Source organism: Meleagris gallopavo, chromosome 4 (assembly GCF_905368555.1).
Source record: "Meleagris gallopavo chromosome 4, MGAL_WU_HG_1.1, whole genome shotgun sequence".
Classification (NCBI taxonomy): Eukaryota; Metazoa; Chordata; class Aves; order Galliformes; family Phasianidae; genus Meleagris; species Meleagris gallopavo.
The window spans coordinates 44,366,155-44,389,334 of NC_139407.1; the positions used below are offsets into that span (position 1 = coordinate 44,366,155).

The following is a 23,180-nucleotide window of genomic DNA, read 5'->3' on the forward strand; positions in this document are numbered from 1 at the left end:
TTATGTTATGTAGTAGCTACAAAATGGCTCTCAAATTTCCTTACACTATGTTCTGTGTGCTCTGTGAAAATTTTCACTAAAACTAATTGTTTTATAAAGTAGTTCTTGCAGAGATTCAGCGGGATGCTAGGAGCCCACTCTCTTTCCTGTTTCAATGTCTGCTCATATCTAAAGATTCTGAGTACTGGGTATCAACTAGCTCCATGGAACAATTAAATTAATTGTTAAGTTCATATTAGCTGTACAAATGCAGACACGAATGACTGAGTCCCAGTTCACTTAGTCTACCAGTGACCTCACATCTCTCAGTATTTTCTGATATTTCTCTTTTAAGTCATATATTTCCAGTTCCTCCTAAGAACTACCTATGTTTTTCTTCTGGTCTGTGTGCTTTTCCTTCTTTCTTTGGAGAACACTGTTCAACAGCCTTTGATCTAATGTTCCACCTGTTCTTTACATACACTGGGCAAAGGAAGAGAAGACAAGAAACAGAAAATAAGGAGGGCACTTCTACTCCTTGTAATTGCTAATGGTAGCACCCAGTTATGTGGAAAAGAAAGAAGGAAAAATGAATGGAAGAAACTGAAATAAATACCCAACACAGGTGCTAGAAAGATTAGAAACTCCTATTATTACATGTGCATGGCTCTTTACATGGCTTACGGGAAAAATAGGTGTTATCAGAAGGAACAGAGGGAATACCCTAGGACCCTGGTTAGCTAAAAGCATGCCTTAGTGGGCAATCTTCCTGCCTCCAGAGCAAGATTGCAGCTGAATTATCCTTGCTCTCGTTCTGGACAGTAGGCGGGAAGTTTCCCATGTGGCCCAAATCCCATAATAAAGTCAGATAACTTCCTGAAAAGTGGTGGAAATAGCAGTAAGAGCAACTGAACTCCTCAGATACCTGTCTAAGAACAGCAGTTTTTGGGTTTCACTCAGTTTTTTCATATTGGCAATCACATAAAATTCATGAATTTGATTCAAAACTAATGAATAAAAAATGCTCAAAACTTACTGTTTTCAAGGTATAGCCTATATGCTTTTGGAGTACCTGGCTCATAGTTTTCAATGTGAGATTCACAATATCCAGATGTCATTTGCACTCTGGGCCAAGTGGAATAAGGCTTTTACTTCTGTTTGCAAATAATCCTAGACACTTTATCAGCAGAGAAGCTCCACATTCTTACTGTAGTATTCTAAATTTTCTGGGTGTTTTGTGTTATCTTGTAGGGTTTCTTCTTAGTGCTGTTACTGATTTACATTAAGGAGTTGAGAGGCAAGCATATGGATTCTTAGAGCTGAGGTAATTAAGTTTATAAGGTCAATATGACATGCATGACAGATTCTAACGAGCTACTGGTAAATCAGATGGAAAATTCTGCACATACACCTTTCAAGTCATTGTTTATACTTCCTTTTTAAAAATCAGATGCAAGCAGTACTGTTAATCTTGAGATTTAATAGAACTTCTGTATCTGGAAAAAATAAAGATTTGTCACAAAGAAATTCAACAATATTTCTATACTCTAGTGCTGCAGACAAGAACTGTAATTTTACTGAGTGATGTAAAGGTTCTTGTTTCAAAGGAGAGAAAGTCCTGGTTTGAGCATGAAAGGTGCAGTGTCCTTTCACTGTTAATCACTTGCCTCATTGATCGTAGTGCAGGTATGCCCCAGCTGCCTTGAACTCTCTGAAGCTGTGATCAAACAAAAAGCAGGTTAGCTGAATCAGACTTTTTTTTTTCCTGTATTAATTTGAGAACTTTGTCATGTTAGAAGCACGTGACCAGAAAGGATCCATACCCTTGTTGGCACCACATCATATAAATAAAGCTGTTCACACATTTAGGTGGGATTCATGAAGAAATAATGAAGTTCTATATCAATTCAAAGCTGACCATAAGGCACCACTCTATGTTTTATATTATGCATTGTATATGTTATTAAAACTTCAGTCAAACTGTCAGAAAAAAAAGATTCAAAGAATCCAATTGCATGTGAGTTTGGAAAACATCAGAGCTGTATCTCTTCCCTATGTGCCATATGTCAGATCCCAAGGGGTCACTTCCCATTCACAGGGCAGCTGGACACTTAGTGATGGAAAGAGAAGTGGATTCTTTAGAGAGCATTTGTTGATGTACTGAAGGTTCTATATGAAGCTGAATAGCTTGCCACAGTATGAGTAAGCCTGCAGTCTGGAATAAATTGTGTTTTAAAGAGTTACAAATCAGATTCTTGGCTCTTGCATATTGCTGTGCAAACACAACTTTTAAAAATGTCCATCTACAGCAGCAGTGGAGAATCTTCTTCATTGCATTTTGAGTTTAAAATAATAGGAAGTTCATTGTTGCTTTAGTGACATAACTGTTGTAAAGTCAAAAACAAACAAACAAACAAAAAAAAAAACAGGGGAACTCAACTTATCAGATGTACTGGGCAAAGGGTGAAAGCATCCTCCAGTCACTACTACCTCTTTTTACAATTTCAAGTCTGATGAAAAAAGTACAGCATTTCAGAGTACTAGAGGACTAACTTTTGTTTTGTTCTGTTTTAGTAAAAATTAAGCTCTTTAGTATCTTCCTGGTATTTTTTTTTTTTTAAGACTTTTATGGACACTAGATATTTAAAATTTGATTCTTGGTAGGGTTAGATATAAAGAGATTGCTCTCTGTGGAACAACCTCATTTACCATGTCTCTTTATAAAATGATATGAAGGCAAAACTAAAACCTCAAAAATAAGCAAGCTAAAAAATGTAGCCCTTCATACCTTGATATTGCTGAAATTTTAAAGCAAACTAACTGCCTTCCATGTTTCTTTTTCTTGTGGTCATGTAACAGAATGTGTCTTTATTTTTTAAAACATGCAAGCTCCTATTAGCCTGTAAGTCACTTCTATGTATCATATCATGTGCACAAATAATATCATACTCTCAGTCTCTGTAACACATTGGCATAGAAAGAGAAATGTAGCACAGAGAGGGAGGAAGAAGCATATTTCAGCTGACCTGGCCATCCATTTAGAGTTCATAATGCTAAATTTTTTGAGTGAAGAATGAGCACAGAATTCTACTCCTCCTCCTAATTCCTGCCAGGTATCCAATCTGTTGATGAAGGCCAAACAGCCACTTCTTTCTGTCTGACCCTCTCCCCTTGCTATTGCTGGCTCTTATTCAAGTCAGGATCACATTCATCTGGGTAATATACACCTAATAAATCTTGTCCAACTCAGTTTGTTCTTACTGGCAAGACAGCTAGCTTCCCCCTCCACTTCTCTCGTCTTTCCTCAGATATCATTATGGGTGTTGACACTCCAGTGAGTTACTTAAGGTGCCCTTAAATAACTGTCTGCATGTGTGCATCCACCTCACTCCCAGTAAAACTCAAGGTAATTGCCGCTGTAAGCTGTTTTTCAGTTACAATAAGCAGGAACTTGAGTGCATGCAATAAAAGAAGCCATCAAACTGGCAATCTGCAAGACAATTTTTATTAAGTACAGTATCAGCATAATAATCTCATACAGCACTTTCCACAGTGCAACTCAAGGACTTTGCAAAAGAAGTATTATTCTCCCAGTTTGTCTATGGGAAAAATTAAGTATGAGAAAGCAAATGGAGAGCCCAAGTTTGCCCTAGACATTGAAACAGGACAAGACTGCAGATGCTTTGAGTCTCAGTCCAGCATGCTCTCACGAGCAGGACTGAGAAGGATTACGATCTGTCCTGACTTACACCAGGCCCGAGGTTGTTCACTGGTCTTTGTAACATGTGTTTTCTCTCTTCCCTGTCTTGGTAGCTTCACATTACATTAACAATAGCCATTCTCTAGGCTATAGTATCAACACAGTACCTCCCCGATGAACACCGAGGAGCAATTAGGCATCACAGTGTATGTGTTCCAGTTGCCATAGTTATCGTGCTTTATTGAGTCATGGGTTTAAAATGATTTCCTGAGTCCTGGAGATTCCCCCAGGCTAAAACAGCAGCAGTCTTTCACATAATGGGTCAACTGGTCCAGGTGGATGCATGTGACTATTTCCTCCAGAGGAAATAAGTTTAATTAATATTAAGTTCATTTAGCTAAAAAGCCTTGGATAATGTTTTTAGTTACTGTGTGGAAGGAAGGAAGGAAGGAAGGAAGGAAGGAAGGAAGGAAGGAAGGAAGGAAGGAAGGGAGAGAGGGAGGGAGGGAAGGAAGGAAGGAAGGAAGGAAGGAAGAAAAAAAGAAAAAAGAAAAAAGAAAAAAGAAAAAAAGAAAAATTTCATTCCTTCTGCTCCTTGCAGCCCTCGTTGGGCACTGAGTGGCTGACATGACCTGTTCAGGGGGTCCTGCTGAAAAGTCAAACATCTCATTTGTATTGTAACAACAGCTGCTTCATAAACAAATTTTTAAAAAATTTGACATATTTAAGGCAACAGTCTTTCTGTTTTCATAGTGGGAAACTTGCATCATACATCTTGTTGTCATGGAGGGTACTGTTATCTCTGTGAATGTTTACCTTTTTTCTTCATTAGACTGGATGTCACACATGAACACACAAAATGAAGTAGAATAAATGGTTCTTACTATTGAAATGTCACCGAGAGCTCCTGGTGCTATGGAGCTCTGCTGCCACGAGGCCACCAAGGCAAATGTCACATAGGGATGATGCCTCAGCAGAGAAAAAGTTGTGTTACAGCCATCTGTTAGGGCAGCTCCCCTGTGACCTGCATGCCCATTAGGACTCTCTGGTATGACTACTTCCACCACATGCATGTAGAGGTGGCTGGAAATCAGGATTTTATTCCTTGGGTTTAAGTCCTGATTATTTCAAGTTCAGCAGTGATCGATTATGAATGCTATCTTTATTACTAAATTAACAGTCTTGTACTTTTAAACTAATCTTTAATTGAAGGCAGACTCATCAGCACTAGAAAATCCTTTAGACTTCAAAAAATAATCACCAACATGTCTTAAAAACAATATGGAAAAGATATCTCTACTAATTCCCATAAACCAGCAGTATTCCATGTAAGCTAAGGAGCTTACCCTCCATATTTTAAATGAAATAAGTGTATTTATTTTTGCTCATCCTCATTTTTCAGTTTCTCTGTATTTACACTTTACCAAATTGTATCTCTTTGTTGAACTACATAATTGGTGTAATTTTTATTTCTTATCCTTTTATGCATCCATATAATAGAGCCTTTCTTCAGTAAAGTGTGAACCTGCTAATTTCATTTTCAGCCTGAACTGTTGAACTGTTTTCTAGAGCATTCAGAAGAGATAAAAATACAGAGCTCACTGATCATTCCCTTTAAATAGTCAGTTACATGTATTATAAAGGGTAGGAAAAGGTTATTTCTTTATTATTTACTCGTAAAATAAAGAAAAAAAGAAGTGTTTTCTGGGATCAGTACAAGTAACAGCTCCCCATACATGATGAGCTGGGAATAATTCTAATTCTGGTTATTTCTAGAGAAAGATTTCTGGAACAGAGAGCCCACCTGTTGAAGGCAGTAGAGCAGCACCTATGTTTAAGCCCCATGTATGTAATGTGCACTTTCCTGAGTACTTTAACAAGTACTTTGGGAAGATGCTTTCTTTCATTTTGTGATTCACTCCTGTGTGAAACAATAGCTTTCTTCCATGAAGAGCAAGGAGCAGTAACACTGCTTATCTCTAAGAAGTGATAAGTGCAAACACTCTTTGTCAAGAGGTCTGAACAATTAAAGACTCCTTTAAATAATTACATTTCAGTAAAGTCAAGTGCTACAAAATGCAAACTTAATTATTTCCTAGACAATAGCTGAAAACTTGGGGCTGTGGAAATGCTGCACACAAACACCCCAGAGTCCCAGTCCAGAGCCAGAGGACTGGAAACCAGAACGTGCTGTAATCCATCATGCTGCTGCTCAGAGGACATTCACAGCAGTTTGGAATGGCCACCGCTTGTCTGACAATCCCACACTTGTACCAGGGCTGCCCGCTGTGTGCCAGCTGCTGAGGAGCACCAGGAGGAGGGCACAGTCAGCTATTGAGGCATCCGGGCCTTGAAGGGAAAAAACGGACAATCAGGCCCTTCTTATGAGATGCTGTCCTACCAATCATTCCCTTACATAGTTACAACAGAAGGAGAATTCACCTTTTACAGTGAATAATTGTGCCTGTCGGGCAAGCCTTTACAATTGCTTTAGCGTCCAGCACAAGCTTATTGACTGCATTAAGGATAACAATACTGCACAGAAACAATCCTCCTAGGCAGGCTGCCTATGGGGTCCCATCTCTGTCAGGAAGCTGCCTGCTGACTGAAGAGTTTGGGAACTAAAGAAATTACAGACCAAAGCTGTGTTGATTTCACAACGCTCCTTGCAGCCCAGTGAGTGATTGGGGTGGCTGCCACCCGCTGACACCCATGCCTCAGGTGGAATGCTCCTCTGAGTACATTTTACAGTGAATGCCAGAGCGGTGCCTTGCTTTTCAGTTGAGAACATGCCTGCTTAAGCAGCCCCATAGAATTCCAAGTTAAAATGCAAGCCAGAGAGACTGCATGTCTTCAGGGGTTGATAACAAACGAGAATCAAAGCATTTCTCTTTCAGATTAGCAGCAAGAATCTAATCCAGGTCAGTGATAATCCTCCGGCGTCTATCGAGCCATATCCCGCAGACACCATTCCATCAGAGGGCTCCCCAGCTCCAGCAGTGCTGAGAACATCCATAGACTCCACACAAGGATGGAAGTTCCCCTTTGGCTGGGGGAGCTGCTTAGCTCTACATGCAGAACAGGAGCGCACATGGTGTTCTGGCATCATCACCATTCATTTGCAACTTCACAAAATGGTGGAGTTGAGGCTGATAACCCTGAGCTGAATTCCTGACTCATCCTCACACTCTCCTGCTTTCAGTTTTCAGTTCCCTTGCACACTGCCAACTCCTCTAAACCCTTCCCATTTATTTTTGCTGCAGAGTAAATGTCCATTCTCTCCTGCAGAAGCTTCCTGTGGGTCCTCTGCAGGGATGCAGACTTGGGCCAGGAAGCAGTGTTTACAGCAACAGCTCTGCTTTTTACCATGGGTTTTAAGTTGATGTGTTGTGGGTTTCTGCGTCTAGCACATCACGGCGATGGAAGCCCCTCTGCACCTGCATTGCTTTTCCATGTTTTGTGCAGTTTGGTGGTGTTCTGGTTTTTCTTCCTTTAGAGGATGATTATAGAAGGAACATGTGAATTTCTCTCTTTCCTGAAGTTCAGACTCCACGCACAATCCACAACCAGCCTTCTCCATCCCTTGCATTACTATTCTGTCACTTCCCAGTCTACCTAGTGCCTAAGAGTGGAGACAATGAGTGCAGCCTCAAAGCCAATTAGGTGGGATTACCCTGTCTGTTAGACAGCTGGAGCTCAGCGTGTGCCCGCCCTCCCTGTCAGCCAAGAACTCCCATTGCACAGACCCCACCAATCTTGTCAGCATATAACTGTTGCCTACAACAGGCACTCAGGTAAACCTGGCGGTGCCAAAAGGAGCTGAAGCCCAGATATGAAGAGGTGATGGATTGAGTGGGTAAAAAGTATGTAAAGTCAGGCTTGAAGATATAGTGCAGCTCCATCTTCTTCAGGGTTATTAAAGTAAATTAATGACCTGGAGCCGTGTAGGGGTTTCCAGAAACAACACTGCTATGGCCAACTGGCCGCTGCTCGCAGCCCATAGGAGGGGGAGATGGTTATTCTCAGGAAAATTGTCTGCTAAGGCACCACACCATACATTCTCTGTATCTGACAGATCACAGCACAGAAATAATAATTAAAACTTGGAATAACAGCAGAGAGTGTAAAATATGCAGTTGTCTTGGAGGAAAATGAACCAATCGTAATCTTCGACGGGACTCAGCTATTCCCAAAAATCTCACGGCACTCTTCTCCACGCTGATAGTTTTGCAGGCGCTCAGAAGTCGCCGTGCAGATTTGCGTTTGCTTTCTGCCGCAAGCATCGATCACGACAGAAGCGGTGGGGCAGCCCCCGAGGAGCGGGACGGGGAGGAGCGGGGCGGGGGCGGGGGTGGGGCGGGGCGGGGCCGGGCAGCGGTGCCAGCTGCCAGCCGCCGCGGAGGCAGCACCGAGGGAGCTGGGTGCCCGTGGAGGTTCCGCGGCGGGCGGGACACCATGATCCTCACTCGTAAGCTCGGAGGGGTGATGGGGTGCTGTCGGGACGGGGCTGGGCTGGGCTGGGCTGGGGCAATGCGGTGGGGTTTGGAGGTGAGGAGCGTCCCCTCTCAAAGCAGCAGAGCGGTACCGAAGTCTCACTTTCCATGCTTCTCTCTCCCCTTTGATGCTTTTTCTTTTCTTTTCCTTTGCTTTATTTTCTTTTTCTTTTCTTTCTTTCTCTCTCTCTTTTTTTTTTTCTTTTTCCTTTACATTTTTTTTAAAAACTTTTCTTTCCGGACGTGCTTACGAGCCGGGAAGCGCTGTGCTGTCTTTGAAGTCGTGCGTCACACGAGTCCCCTGGCCGCCAGGAGCCCGGTGGCCGCCCGCAGCCCGCCCCACGGTCAGCTGGGTCTTCGATCCACGGGGAGCATCACCCCAGGCCACCCGGGTAGCAGAAGGCCCGAGCCGGGGGCGGCTGCAGCCTCACCCCCATTTCAGCTGGCAGTGATTTGATTTCCACTGCCACTGTGAAGCTGTTGAGCGATGGATTGCCATTAGGCCACTGTGTGCTTTTTCCAATCAAGGGCACTTACCTATAGATGTGTACGTGGTAGTAGAGTTAATTCCCCCCTCTCCTCCCTGCCATTCCCCCACCCCTCAGTTCTCCTTGGGAAAATAAAAGTACTGAAGAGATAATTGCATGAGAGCAATGTCTGTGGCTGGGTCCGAAGTTCTGTCTGATGTGTCATAGGAAATGTGAATTAAAAGACCAAGGAATGTATTTCTATCTTACTCATCAGTCAAAGATGGTTTTCATTTTTCCAGGATTAAGTGTGATATGTTTGAAGAAGTTCTCAGCATCAGACCAGTGGCACTACTCTGGTCAGGTTATATTTTAATGGTCTAGTGATCTGTAGGGAGGCAGGCAGTGTCCAGGCACAGTCCCCATGAGCCCTTGAGCGTGGATCAGATCTGTGTCAGATGATGAAGTACCCATTGGGAACATGGTGTTTCTGCCATACTGCCTCCCCTCCATGTGCCCTTGGCAGCATCCTACTCTGCCCAAAGGGATCCAAGTGGCTGGGAAGCAGGGCTGTGTCCCTGTAACTTATTGGTTCGTGTTACTGCTTCAGTTTGCCTGCGAAATCCTGATTAGGGCTGAGGCTCTTTGATTGTGGAGCAGAGCAGAGTCAAAGGAAGACGTAGATGCTGTTTGGGAGAACTCCTTTCATCTACAAGGTCAAGGAATCAAAGCATTTGGCACTACCTTTGTAACCTCTGGGACCTCTGATCTCTTTATCTTCCTTTAAAGTTACTTGGTTTGTTAATCAAGTTATTATGAAAGGGAAATGCAGCTACTTTTTTTTTTTTCTTTTCACTGAATGGAGTTTTTGTTAAATTCCATTTCTAAATAGTGGTTAAAAGCAAGAATATCTTGCCATCTTTTTTATTTTTCTGAATCTTGCATAGATCCAGTCTAGGATTTGTTAATTCTCAAGCCAGGATCTCCCCAGCCCATGCTGCTGGGCCCAAGGAAGGACAAATGCTGGGCACAGAGCCCCCCCAGGGACCTTGTGTGCTTTGTGAGGGTGGGAAGAAAGAACTGAGGTTGTCCTTATGGACTAATCTTGTCTGTTTATGTTGAGGTTCTTAGGGGATGAGAAGTGATTTGGTTTTACTGTTCTGGTTTTCCTAATCCATTACATTCTAGGCAGTGATTTGTTTCAGGCATGAGAATTTGAGTTCTGCAAATATTTAGAGATGCAGTTTGCATGATAACGTTTTTTGTTGTTCTGGTGGTTTGGGTTTTTTTTCCTTTTCTAGTCAGAATATCCCAGTGTGTTATGCTTGGGTTTCTTCAGAGATTCAAATTACTCTTATAAATCCCCTTAGATTGGAATTTTGCTATTGGTTTCAGTATAAACACAACTGCACCCTTGTCTGGTGAAAAGGAGATGGAGGAGGAGAGCTCATGTGCTTAACAGGATGGTCCTGTACTGTAAACAAGCACTTTTCATGCTTAACTATCCTTCCTAGCAACAGGAAGAAGGAAATGAGGCTATGCAAAAGGACCCTGACATGTTTCAGACAATGCCAGACCCACCCTCGCATTCATACAGTATAACCAGAAGACTTGGGGAAATAAAAATAACTTCAGATGTTTCCCTTTCCTTCCTGTGCATATTACAGAAATACAGCAATCAAATGATCTGCAGTTCGTGGAAAACTTGCTGGTTTGATCTCCACTAAGTTAGGAGATGATACCCCCATATAATTCATACACCTTTATTGGGTATCATACTGTTTGGCATATTTTGCAGTTCTCAGTGTTTCATGAATTATAGAACACTGTATCATCTCTTGCTATTCAGTGAGTGCCGATCTTCAGTAATTCTGGTAATTTCAGCAGTTCCAGGTGTATTTCTAAATTTTTCCTTCTTTTCTTTTTACTTTTTCTTTTGTTTCCCTCCTCCCCTTTCTCCTGGTTTAAAGGAAAAAAAATAACCACCATGAGTAAGTCCATTAAAGGAACATGGTTGGAAATTTCTGGTTCTTTTCACAGGACTCTTACTTGGCCATGCTTGTTGATACTGAGTAATATCTTTTCCTCCACAGCAAACCTTTGAAATCTGTAGGTTTGTTAACACAGTATGATGCCACTTGACATAACTGGCAGCAGTAAAGTCATTCTTGAGTTGATCAGTTAGCTGTAATTCTCTGGTTTTCATTATCTGGCAGTTACTGATAATACTACGCATTTTTCTGAAGCAGCTCTTCTTCTTTGAGAGAGCATGCTGAGGGGGAAATTGTTTCAAATACTGGCATTTGTTTTCTTTGAGAAGTGCTGTGCTAGATTGGACAGGATCAGGAACAATGTTATCCAGCCTGTCTCTTAATAATGACACAATGTGATGGCCCACTTATTCCTGGTGGTGAATTTTTTTGAAGTCCAAAATGGTAAAGAATTTCTTAGGCTTGGTTTTAAATATATTTATGTAAAAAAATATATATAAACCTCTCAATTCACATGCACTTCTCAGTCTGTGCAAAGAACTTCCTGAGGAGATGCATTAAGGACATTCACTTAAGCCAGAGATGGGCACAGTTTGACCTTCCCAAACCCATTCTTCTTCCTTTTGGAAGACTTGAAATTAAAAATATATCCTCCGCATTCCTGTGTTTTGGGGAAGTTCTTTCTGTGACCCTGTGAACCAGCAAGTCTAGGTGCTTGTAAGTGTCAGATTATAATTGTAACTGTAACAGTTATAATTGTTTTGGGAAAATGCAGTTTTGCACCTTTTGTGTTGATTAAGGTGTATGAGTGTTCAGCTGGGGTCCTATGAACTTTAAGTTTGTCTGTATCACTGCCACTGGAGCTTCTGACCTTTATATCTAGTACTGTACCATCCACACAGGGCTCATAAGGGGTCCTCATTGGAATGAGCACTGAATGCTTATGGTGCAAAAGAGGTCCTTTTCCAAGATTGTCCTTCTTATGCATGCTGATGATTTTGAGATCGAGTCTTATAAATCCAAAAGTAACTGAAGAAAGCCTACTGTGAGCCATTGGGCAGCTCATATCTGCCCTCATACCCGCTACTTTTTCCTAGATCTGGAAAGGTGTCCCACACTCCAGGAGGGTGCTGCTGTGCTTAGGAGTCACAGTGGTTAATGTCTACCCTTCTATCCCTGTTCAAAGGCCATTCTCACCAAGTCATCTCTGAGGGAATGGGAGGTTAAAGTCATCTACTGTTTCCCAATCTTTGGAAGAGGATTCTTTTCTCACTCTGGAATCTGTCAACATGACCTCCTTCGGAGGATTTGGCTAAATGCTTTCTCTGCCCCAAATAATCCTCCTCCAAGACCACCCTGTGTTAATCAGGCCAGATAAATAACCCACGTGCCCAATTATTTCTTAAGAGTTTTTTTAAGTCACTTAACATCTTATTCCTCTTCATTTCTGAACCTTTTAAAAATGAATGAGGAACGACTGTCTTTAATCTATAAAAAGAATTGTTCTTTGGCAGGAAAGCTTTTGTTTTGTTTAAACAAAGCTAATTTTTAATCTTTTTTTATATGAAAAATCATTTAAAATAAATGGTGATCCTGGTTTACAGTGCACAGTTCTGGTTTACAGTGTATTTGATGGTAAGTGCTATGAGGCACTGCAATTCCTCTGGTTGCAATGAAGACCTCCTTGGTCTGGGGGGGTAACTGATGGGACTTTGAGAAAGAAGTCTCATTTTAGATATTTTGTTATTGTTGAAAATAATTAAAAGGACTGTGAACCTGATTTCAATATGCTGAAGACTATGAAAAGGAGATTCACGTTAATTAGGTTTTGACTCACAAAAGCAGCATTGTGTATCCTGGGCTTGCTGAGAAGATTGATGTGCAATAAAAGCTACTATGTTATGTAAACTGCTGCAGTTGGTAGGAAGAAAAATTAAATGCTGCTAAGGGACGCCTATGCAGATATTTTGTAAACCAGTCACACAGATATACAAAAAATATATATATTTTTAAGTCAGTTTAAGTGAATAAACAAACTTTAAACTCTGTAAGTAGAGTTAAGACATTTGCTCTTTCAGAAGACTCAGCTGACAAAAAATTGTTCAAGCTTCCTGATTTTTTTTCAAAGCAAATATCAATATATGATCTTAAACATCTGTTTCCTTACTCCTTCTTCATCTGTTCCCACACAAATTCCAAACATATTCTGTTTCTTCTCCCAGTGTCCTGTGGTTTATACATAACATCAGCAGCATAGTTACTGTTTTGCTGCAAGGCTCTCTAACTTGAAAAAGTCATTTCCATGTTTAACCCAAAGCCAGCAGTAGCACAAGGAGAGTGTTTCTTCGATGATCATCGCATAGCTGAGAGATACTTGAGTAACATTCCCCACCACCACTTCTTTCCAGGGCTTCTATGACTAGAAAGCAGTACATACACTTGGTGACATATATGGTTTCTTTCAAGAAGTTGTTTTTTTCCTCCCAGAAACTTCTTGGTAAGAAATATTTTATTTAAATTGTGTGCATCCATATTCATTTGAATTGATTATTGAAGTAAAATGGAGATTACAGCACATGTCATTCGGCTATGGAAGATAAATTGAAGCCTGAAGATGTACAGGAGCATACCAAAATACTTGGCCGCTACTGCAAAGGGGCCTTTTGAGCTTTAAAGGTGAAAAGAAGAAAGACACCCTCTTAGGAAGGTGGTTAGCTTGTGATTCAAAACCTATAAGGTCATCATCACTACAAAATCCATGCCTGTTATGTATTTTCTATGATTCGCTGGTTCTTTAAGAGAGTAATACTTCACAGATTGAATGTGTCTGAATATTATTTTAGAATAGTGATGTAAGTAATCATGTAGAATAAGGAGATTCCAAATGTGTTAGAAACTTGGCAAAAACTTTTAATGCGATTCTCAGAATTCTCTAGCTTTTAGATGTGGAATATTTATTGACTAACTTAGCAAATCATGGTGTTTGAGGGTATTGTCCTTATAAGATGCTGTCTTTCTTTAATTAAATGTTTGCTTTCTTCAGTGGATTCTTGAAAGGTGTGGAGCAGTAACTTAATACTGCCTAAGGAATATTTAACTGTATAACTCTGAGAAGTCTTGTGAAAAGGCATTTAATTATTATCAAGCTACAGTAGTGCATGTTCAAAATGAAAGTCATTTGGGGTCATGGATTCATAACAGGTTAAGTCTTCAGAAGTCGTACTGTCCTCATTTAAAGAGCTGCAGGCATATGACAAATTAAACCACTTTTGTTTGTGGACAGTTGCCACAGTGTTTGTTCCACGTTTGTCTCAGATTTTGCATCTAAGTTCATGTATCACTCAGTCATGTTAACTGAGTGGTTGGAATAGTTTGATCAAGTCTGGTGCTGGAAATTTAGTTTGCATGTCAGGGATGAAATTCAAGCACTTGGAAAAATGATTGCTTGTACTTGAGCGGTGGAATTCTATCCAAATAAGAAAATTTCTCGTATCTGAGCTACAGCTGGCCTTAAATATGATACTGGGTGGTCTTGGGCTTCTTGATAGCTCTCTCAAGATAGTGTTTCAGAATTGACCATCAATTTTGTGTATCACCAGAAATTTCAGAGGGACGCAATATGTAGGGACAGTTTCTGATATGAAATGAAAAAAGAGTACAAGCCCTTTTGCAGCCATTAAATGGGAGCACTGGGAAACAAGCATGCAGTTGGAGATTTTTGCATTGCAGCAAGGAGCAAGTGGTTTCATCTCTATCATTTGTAAGAAATCAAATTGTCTGCACTGCATAGGAGAGAATCACTCATGCAAGCTAGTACAAGAAAATGTTTTTGTATTCAAATTTTGCCTTTTTTTATTTCCTTCTAAAATAAAATATTAAGAAGTGAATTTCAGTTAGAATAATTTATTCAGTTAGAATAATGGTCAATATTTAAGACCAAGAAGAATCCCAGACAAACTGGTTCTTGGGTATGGCATTGGAGAGGGACCTTCAGCAGTGGAAATCCATTTTAGCTTAGATTTTATTTTAACAGTATTGATTTGACCAATCTAACTAGAGACTTTTACAATCCACTCTCTTAAAAGAGCCAAAAGGTGAGATGAGTAGAACTGATTTGTGGAGGTGTCAGTATAGCCATAAAGGTGTCTGAGTTGAGGCAAGAGGAAACCATCTGCTTGAAAGAACTGTTCATATGATGTTTAGCACTTAGGTGAAAATGAAGCCCATTCATGACTGTACAAAGATGCATCTGGTTTGCACCTTTTCTTCAAGACCCTGAAAGAGCTGTTGCTTAAGTTGCATGTTGTTTCATGGAAGCAAAAAGCAAGTAAGAGCAGGAAAATAGAACACCCTTCTAACTTGGGTATCGATCTTCCTAGTCCAAGCTATACTGTTATGATTTTTTTTTCTTCTTTTTTCTCCTGAAAGGACATGATACCATCAAACTATGCTTTTTTTGTTTTCAGTGACAAGGGAGATATCATCCAATAGGATGATACGCATCTTAGATTTCTCTCTTCTACAGTTGCTGTGTAAAACCAGGTGTGAATTGAGTTACTTTTGTTGTAAAACCTTGAATCTGCACATTTGCAGTGTCGGAAACCAAAATTAACCAAAAGAAGTTTGAAGTTCCCATTTTCATTCTTTGGGGAAGAATTGGATCATCCTAATCACCCAGGAAGTGGGTAAATAAGGACTAATGGTTCCCAAGCACACACAAAAGGAACTCCAACCCTTGATTTGAACATGGAGGTCAGCTTTGTGAAGTAGACTAGCAAATAAAGCTGTTTCCAATAAAAATTTCCTGTTTCCTCTTTAACACGTTTGGCTGCTGTTTGCTTACACAACACTGAGAATAAAGACTTCATTGTATTCCTCTTTTTGTTGTTTTGTTTTACTTTCTAAAAGAATTTCTTGTGTATCAGAACATTTAGAAATAGTGCAGTTTCTTTCTTGACAGCATTTCTTTGTGCAAGAACCTCCTGTTGGAGGCAGGACAGGACATACGTCTGAAAAGCTGCATGGACATTTTTTGTGTGGAATGTATACTGAATTGTTGGTTATTGTAAAGGTTTTAAATGACGTAGGTGTTTGATTTTGTTGTCATGGCCAGCAGTAGATGGGAAGTGGCCCTGCTGGGCTGGAGAAGAGGGAGTGAGAACAGGCCCTTGCCCATAGCAAGCTATGTCAGCTTACATCTTCAGATGAAAACTTTCACGTCTTCACCTGAATCATAGAATGGCTTAGGTTCAAGACAATCTAATTCCAACTCCCCTGGCATGGTTAGGGTTGATGTCCACTTAGATTGGGCTACCCAGGGCCCCTTCCAACCTGGCCTTGAACAGCTCCAGGAATGGGATATCCACATCTTCTCTGGGCAGCCTGTGCCAGTGCCTCACCAACTTCTGAGTAAAGATTTTCCTCCTAACATCTAAGCAGATTCTCCCGTCTTTTAGTTTAAAAACATTCCCCTTTGTCCTATCACTATCAGACAGTGATAGGTGCTCAAGAAATATGCTTGTCATGGGAAATTATGTTTACTTAACCTAGCTAATGGACAGATGCACTGGTGCTTTATTACTCTGCAACTCTTGTGGCCAGATAGGGGGGAAACTCTGTATTTCATTGCCTAGATGGACTTCTTGGGGGGATTCTCGAAGGCATTTGGATGCAAATATGCCTTGAAAATTCCAAAGACACCTGATACCTGGGCAACCATTAAATATGACTTCCACCTAACTTGCGTTTGTATTTGGAGAAAAGATGGAGTTTCTACAAAGATAAGTTAAAAAAAAAAAAAGCAGTCTGATAAATGCATATTCTTAACTTTTCAGCTTTAGATATACTTTCCAAATCATATTTGAGAGGTGCTTGTTAAATAACCTATGAACAAATATTTAAACAGATGAAAGAGCTGCTGTGGTAGTAAGGAATCTGACACTTCTTTCATTTGCGCTATGAATATATAGCTGCATTTTTAATCAAGTGAAATTCTCTTTCAATCTAGTCAGTTCTGCAAGATGTGACCTGTAAAATACAGTTTTATTCTAGACAGTCTTAAAAATTAATCTTTTTTTTTACTTTAATGTTTTCATTTCATCTGATATAGCAATATTCTGTTACCTGTACTTGTTGTACGTTTTAAATAAATTTTAGATTTTTTTTTTTTTTACCTTTGCTATCTTTCCCATGTACTTCCCAAAGATGCTAAAATTGAAATACAACTTCAAGCAAAGCTTCACAATTCCTTGCAACTGGAGTTGAAGAATGCTTTTTCTTAATGAGTAGCTAAGTCAATATGTCTGTACGTGCTTGTTCTCATGTGGTTCTATAACCCAAAGGTGAAGCAAACACAAGTTACACAAATATCTGCTTGTCCTGACTCCAGCGAGAGTAGGTTTTTGACTGTTTATTTATATGGAATGTGATGCTTTGGCTCACTTTAACCCCTTGATTTGGATATGTATCTTAGCAAAGCAGTCTGGCAAAGCACAAATATTTTAATCCTGTTGTAGCTGTTTGAAAAATCAGGGGGCCACTGCAGTCTTTTTGAAGACCCTAAAATGTGTTTCCTCTTTCATCTGATTTTAATTTTGTATACCTGTATCTCACAGGGAATATTTCATAACGTGCCAAGAAGTCAAGTTGTTTTGCTTATGTTGTGTTTGGCTCTTTACCTATATTCAGTAGCTTGTATTCTGAGTAATTGTACTGAACTCTGTGCAAAGTTTCTACAGCAGGTAGCAATGATAACCTCTCCAAGTAGGTGGCAAAATTGTCTACTCAGTTGGACATAATGAAGCTTTTCTTTCTTGGCTCATCAGGAAGAGTGAATATAATCAAAGCCAGATGAACATAAAGAGTTTCTGATTGTTCGCTGTCTGCTAGATCTAAGCAGTGAACTAAATTCCCAGGAGCACTTTCTTTAATTTTTAGAACAGAATTAACCCAATCACTTTCCTCAACATCTGGCAAATACCCTAAATGCCCTGTATGTTTTCCTGGTTTGTGAGCTAATGAGATAACATTTTCTTTATTTATGTGTCTATTAGATAACAAATTCATGTACAATTTATTCATAGCCTTATATAGCCTATATTTAGAATGTTTCTTTTGGTGTTATGTATGTGAATAATTTCATTTTGCAGCATACTGTTTTGGGCAGTGAGAGGGAAAGTTTCTCTGAATTTCCTGTAATAGACCAAGGTACTCGCAAATACCTTGAAGACTTCCAGTGAAACTGAGTTCTTGCTGGGCAGTAAATACCTGCTGCAATACAGTGACTCAGTTGTTCCTGGACTGCCAATACTATCTATAAGATGTTAAAGCACAAAGCTCTATGAGGAATTTCTATCAAGACAAAAAAATTACACCAAGAGGATCATAAGATTTGTGGAATAAAACCACATGTTGATGTAATGCTGCTGTCTCTAGTGTTTACAAAACCTGTGCAGAATAATCTGTAATTCCTGTAGTTTTCATCTGTTCCTGTTTCTCTAACCGCTAGAATCATGACCTTTTGATAAATTGCAGGTGAATTCTAGGATATGTTTGGTAATATGAAGAGAAGGAAGCTCATATAAGCAGACTTGAGTTTCAGTTCAAAGTTACTGAATGGTGAATGCATCTTTACGCTTACTTTGTGACAGGAACAACAAAAGTGCTAGGGAAGAGGTTTTTGCTCTGCAGATGGCATGGTTTAGTGGGTGTGGTGATGATGGATTGATGGTTGGACTAGATTATCTTAATGGTCTTTTCCAACTTTAATGGCTCTGTGATTCTGTAACTAATGCAAGTGTGCTCTGTTTCTGTCCTCTTCCAGAAATTGAGGCCAAGGAAGCTTGTGACTGGCTGCGAGCTGCTGGCTTCCCGCAGTATGCACAGCTCTATGAAGGTAGGCACCTGGGCTTGCAGGGTAACTCTTTGTGGCATTGATATAGAGCAAGCATGTAGCTTTGTTTTGGGACAATATATTGTAATATTCAAGATTACAGGAGTGTCAAGGGTATGACTGAAATGGCAGTCTGTAGAAATTTTAAAGACCAGGTTGCTTTCTGCTGCACTCTACGCACACAGACATACCAAAACCAGTGTGACTGTGAAACACTCTTGGAGTTTTAAATTTGCTTCAAATTTCTGCTTTTATATTATTATTATTATTATTATTATTATTTACCATTTTTGCAAAGGTTTTTCTCAAGTAGAGCTCTCATGTCTTTATTCTCTCTCTGACATGCTGACATGGTAGAAACTTGCAGATTTACCCAACTGTTTTACCACTCCTGCTCTGATGCAGAATGACCAACAGAAGTCTGATTTAAAGAGGGACGTCCTAAATATCCTTCTTAATGTGTATTACTGTTCAGAGTTGTTTCCCCTCCCCGCCCCATCCCGTGAAATCGCTTGCATTGTTGCAGAACTGTTCTGCACTTTCTTATCCATCTCCATTTTAGAAAGTAAATTCCAGCTTGTAAGAATGAGCTTAGAAAGTCCATTATTTATAGCAGATATAGCAGATAACTTGGAAATTGCAGCAAATGCTGAGCTGACCTTAAAAATAGCTGAACTATCATTTGCAGCTGTATTAGCAATATGAGATGATAATAGTACTTTCAAAAGCAGCACGTGGCAAAAATTTCCTTTGCCTGTTCAGAAGTTAAATTTCCTTTTGTTACTACTCTTCCATTTATTTATTTATCTATCTATCTATCTATCTATCTATTTATTTATTTATTGTGGGTGATGCCGGGATTCTCTTGGGATGCAGACCTGTGACTTTAATTCCAATCTTTGTTAAAAGCGGGGACGGGACTCCAAGCTGAATATAAGGTCTTGTGGGTTTCATGCTGTAATAAGCTGTAAATCTAAAAAATTACTTGTGTTTGGAACACATGACTTACGCATGGCTACAGTTGTCAAATTCTGAAACTCTAAGCTTATATACAGTTTCCAGTTTAGGATCAATTTCTTGTCCAACATCAAAGGGACTGCAGAGAGTGAGATCAAGATGTGGAAGCAAGGCCAACAATACCCATTTAAAGGACATGTGAAAACAGTATGCCGTTGTCCTTTGCAGGCTCCTTTGGTAGCAGCAACACCAACAAAAACAGCATCAGCATAAGTTAGGTGTAACAAAAAAAGGACTTATGAAGACCATCAACTTCTAGTCACCTCTCTATCTTTTGTTCTACCATATATTTTCTTGTGAGCACACAAAGTTGTATGCAACTGCAGCAGTACCTTAGTCCTTGTATTACTGCATGTATTTAACACTGAGTGGCTTTGGTGGAAGGTATGGCTGTGCAAGGAATGCCAAATCAGGACCTAAATGACAGTCAGGAATCTGTGGAGGACAGTAAATAATATATATCTTGTTGCTGCTTCAGAGCTGTAGTAAATTTACAGCTTTCTGACAGCATTTTCTCCTCCCCCTCACTCTCCTAGTTGTTTATCTAAATAATCTTTTAAGGAAAGGATATAGTATGGGCTCTAGCAGCTTGGCATTCTTTTTTTTCAGCCTCTATCTCATTAATGTCGTAACAAACACTTAAACTGCTTGATGTACAGCCAAGGAGATTCTGTTTTTCATTCCAGCGATTTGGTTTTTACTGACCTTTTTCCTATATTGTGAGATACTAGTACTTAGATGGAGGTTGCTCCAAAAGCAATGCCTGCTCCTTATTTCCATGGAAACTACAACACATACGAAGAGCACAGTAACACTGTTTCACAGAGCATGTTCTCAGCTCGAAAACTGTATTTTTCAACATTGTCACCGCCATTAACTGCATTTTCACCAGTGATGAATGAGAGCCTGCATACCACACTTCTCAAAATCTGCACCAGTGGAAGCGACCCTCTGTTTCACAGCTGCTGTGACAGCATCACTTCTGGGAAAACATTGCCCATTCAGTCCATCTTTCGTCAACCTGAACAAATGGAAGTCAGAAGGCGCCAAATCTGGACTATGTGGTGGATGTGGTAGGACAGTCTGGCCAAGATTAGCAGTGTGCTCCACAATCTTCAGACTGTTACTGGGCGTGGTGTTATTGTGTTGCAAGAGAAAGACTGATGCTATTTAGCTCTGTATATGCATGACCATCCAGAACATGGCTTGTCCTTCATGTCGCTGTTGTCACTGCTGAAACACACCACCCACCACCCCACTCTGCTTGCATCCACTGGTTGATCTCCATAAGTGTTCAACAAGTGTTGAGGAACGTTGGTGCAAATTTTTTCTCCATGGAGGAATTCATCTTTGCTTCATATGCACTTCCATGTCAGATGCAATTTTGTCACTATCCCTCTGCTGCCACCTGCCATATGGTAACAAAATGTATTGGAATATTATCCAGAATGATCAATCTCTACTGCCATACAACCTCTGCATACCATCCACTCTGACAGTGTGGGCCAAGATAACAAAATAGGAGGCATTACTTTTGAAGCATCACTTGTACATTTATTTTAAATGAATGTAGCCTGAACTAGTTTCAGCTTCTGGTATCAGATAGGGAGCTCATGTTTGCCTCCTTTCCTTTCCTGTTGTTTCATCTTTGCTTTGCTCATTTTTTCCCTCTGTATGTATCAGCTTTCAGTTATCAAAGCTGTACATAAAAGTATATAGACAGTGAACATCTCTGACATTTGAGCTGATTTTTCTTTATCTGAGAATCAGTTGCATCTTGGTTAGTTCATCTAGAGGCAGCTGGTGGGCTTGAAATACCACTAGAAAAAAAGAGATTTTGTGGTTCCTCATCTGTCTCTATTCCTACAGATCTCCTCTTTCCGATTGACATTGCTCTTGTCAAGCGAGAGCATGACTTTCTGGACAGAGATGCCATTGAGGCCCTATGCAGGTAGGTGGAAAGAAATCACACTACATCTTGAAACTAAACTCTTCTGTATAATAGGAAGAGGTATAATCTGGGAAACGCACAACCACAAGTTATTATTGGCATAGCCATCATTGTAAGACTTTTTTATTATCAACTATCTGCATGCATTTTTAGTTGAAATAGTATATTGGGCTAAGAAATGCTTGGGGATCTTGTTTAAAACCAAGCTGGGAGGAAAATGGCAGGAGTATCTGTGATAAGAGTCTTTGTACCTATTTCATAGGTATACCTTTTACTTTTATTCTTTATTTGCTCTTATTATTCTCAAGTTAGCAAGCCAGGAGGAAGCAGAACTGTGCAGGAGACAGCCATCTGTGAGTGCAGCTATTGCATTGCTTCTGGCGGGTTTCCAAATTGTCTTCAGAATGAATACTTCTTGATTCTGTATGCACAATGGCCACAGCTCTAAATGTCAGTAACTCTAATGAATTACAAAACCCCTTTAAGAAAGGGTTTTCATTTATAGTGTACTTTTGCCATCAGTGCGAGACTTGCAAGGGAAAGAGCGAAACTGGAATTTTGAGGTTGCTCAGAAATATCTGCAGGATTTTCCAACTAAAAAAACAGATTTGTCCAGTCATTGGGAAGGGAAAATTTCACTAATGTTAAATTCACACTGTGGATGCAGGGAAGGCACCAAATCGGTCAAAATTAAAATGTGATACATCAGTCTGCTTATTTGTGTGCTCTGGAACTTGTGAAATGATTGAACAGAAAGTACAGCAATGTGAATAAATGCTGTTTCCCAGAAGCATGGTCTTCCCTTGCCAGGAAAACAAAATATAGTCAAGCCAGCATATTTTGGGTCTACAGTTCTCCTGCAAGAATACTTTTAAACCTGGGCTTATTTATTTAGATGGAAGGGAAAAGGCAGCAGGTTGTTTCTCACTGTTAAAAGTAAGAATGTGTCTTCTTTATCTCTTTGAGACTTGCTGCAAATGTAAACAATAAAAGCAGTTACCAGTTTTTCCAAACTTAGAGACCAGCAGAAGTTCTCTATCTTAAGAACGAAATCTTACTTTTTGAGCCAGAATGATGTGAGTAAACATATATCTTGTGAAACTAGGCAGTCCTTCACAAATCTGCTAATTGTAAAACAGTCTGTTTGCTTCCATCTTCAAATTGTTTTCTGTGTAATGGGCATAAGAGGCTACAGGTGTTTCTGCAGCTTGAGACTGATTTTAAAGGCTGAGCTACTTCATTCTGAAGCCACAGTTCTCTCTTACAAAATAGCTTTAAAACTGAAGCTAACATTTCTGCAGAAGCTTTCAAATCCCAATTTAAAATAAAACAGAAGATAACCATCTTGGACAACTGAATTTGACCCTTTGTAATTCGTGTTAGACAAAAGCAGTACATTATCACAGCATTTCTACCTTTGGATTTTGGGTTTGTTGTTTTTTTTTGTTTGTTTGTTTGTTTTGTGTGTGTGTGTGTTGTTCTTTTTTTCTTTTTTTTCTTTTTTTTCTTTTTTTTCTTTTTTTTCTTTTTTTTCTTTTTTTTCTTTTTTTCTTTTTTTTCTTTTTTTTCTTTTTTTTCTTTTTTTCTTTTTTTTCTTTTTTTTCTTTTTTTCTTTTTTTTTTTTTTTTTTTTCTTTTTTTTCTTTTTTTTCTTTTTTTCTTTTTTTTCTTTTTTTTTTTTCTTTTTTTCTT

The 23,180-nt window shown here is 39.7% G+C and overlaps 1 protein-coding gene across 3 annotated transcripts in view; it reads left to right on the forward strand.

Moving 5' to 3' along the window:
• The window catches only part of DLC1 (DLC1 Rho GTPase activating protein), a 221,348-nt gene that overhangs the window by 179,253 nt on the left and 18,915 nt on the right, over positions 1-23,180 (forward strand). For 2 of the 3 annotated variants that reach the window (XM_085223085.1, XM_085223086.1), the window contains 2 exons: positions 18,453-18,524; positions 21,408-21,489. In XM_085223085.1, the coding sequence (XP_085079211.1) occupies positions 18,453-18,524; positions 21,408-21,489 (154 nt within the window). Of the gene's footprint in view, positions 1-8,010; positions 8,148-18,452; positions 18,525-21,407; positions 21,490-23,180 lie in introns of those variants that run through there. The other variant, XM_085223087.1, reaches the window with a different exon arrangement.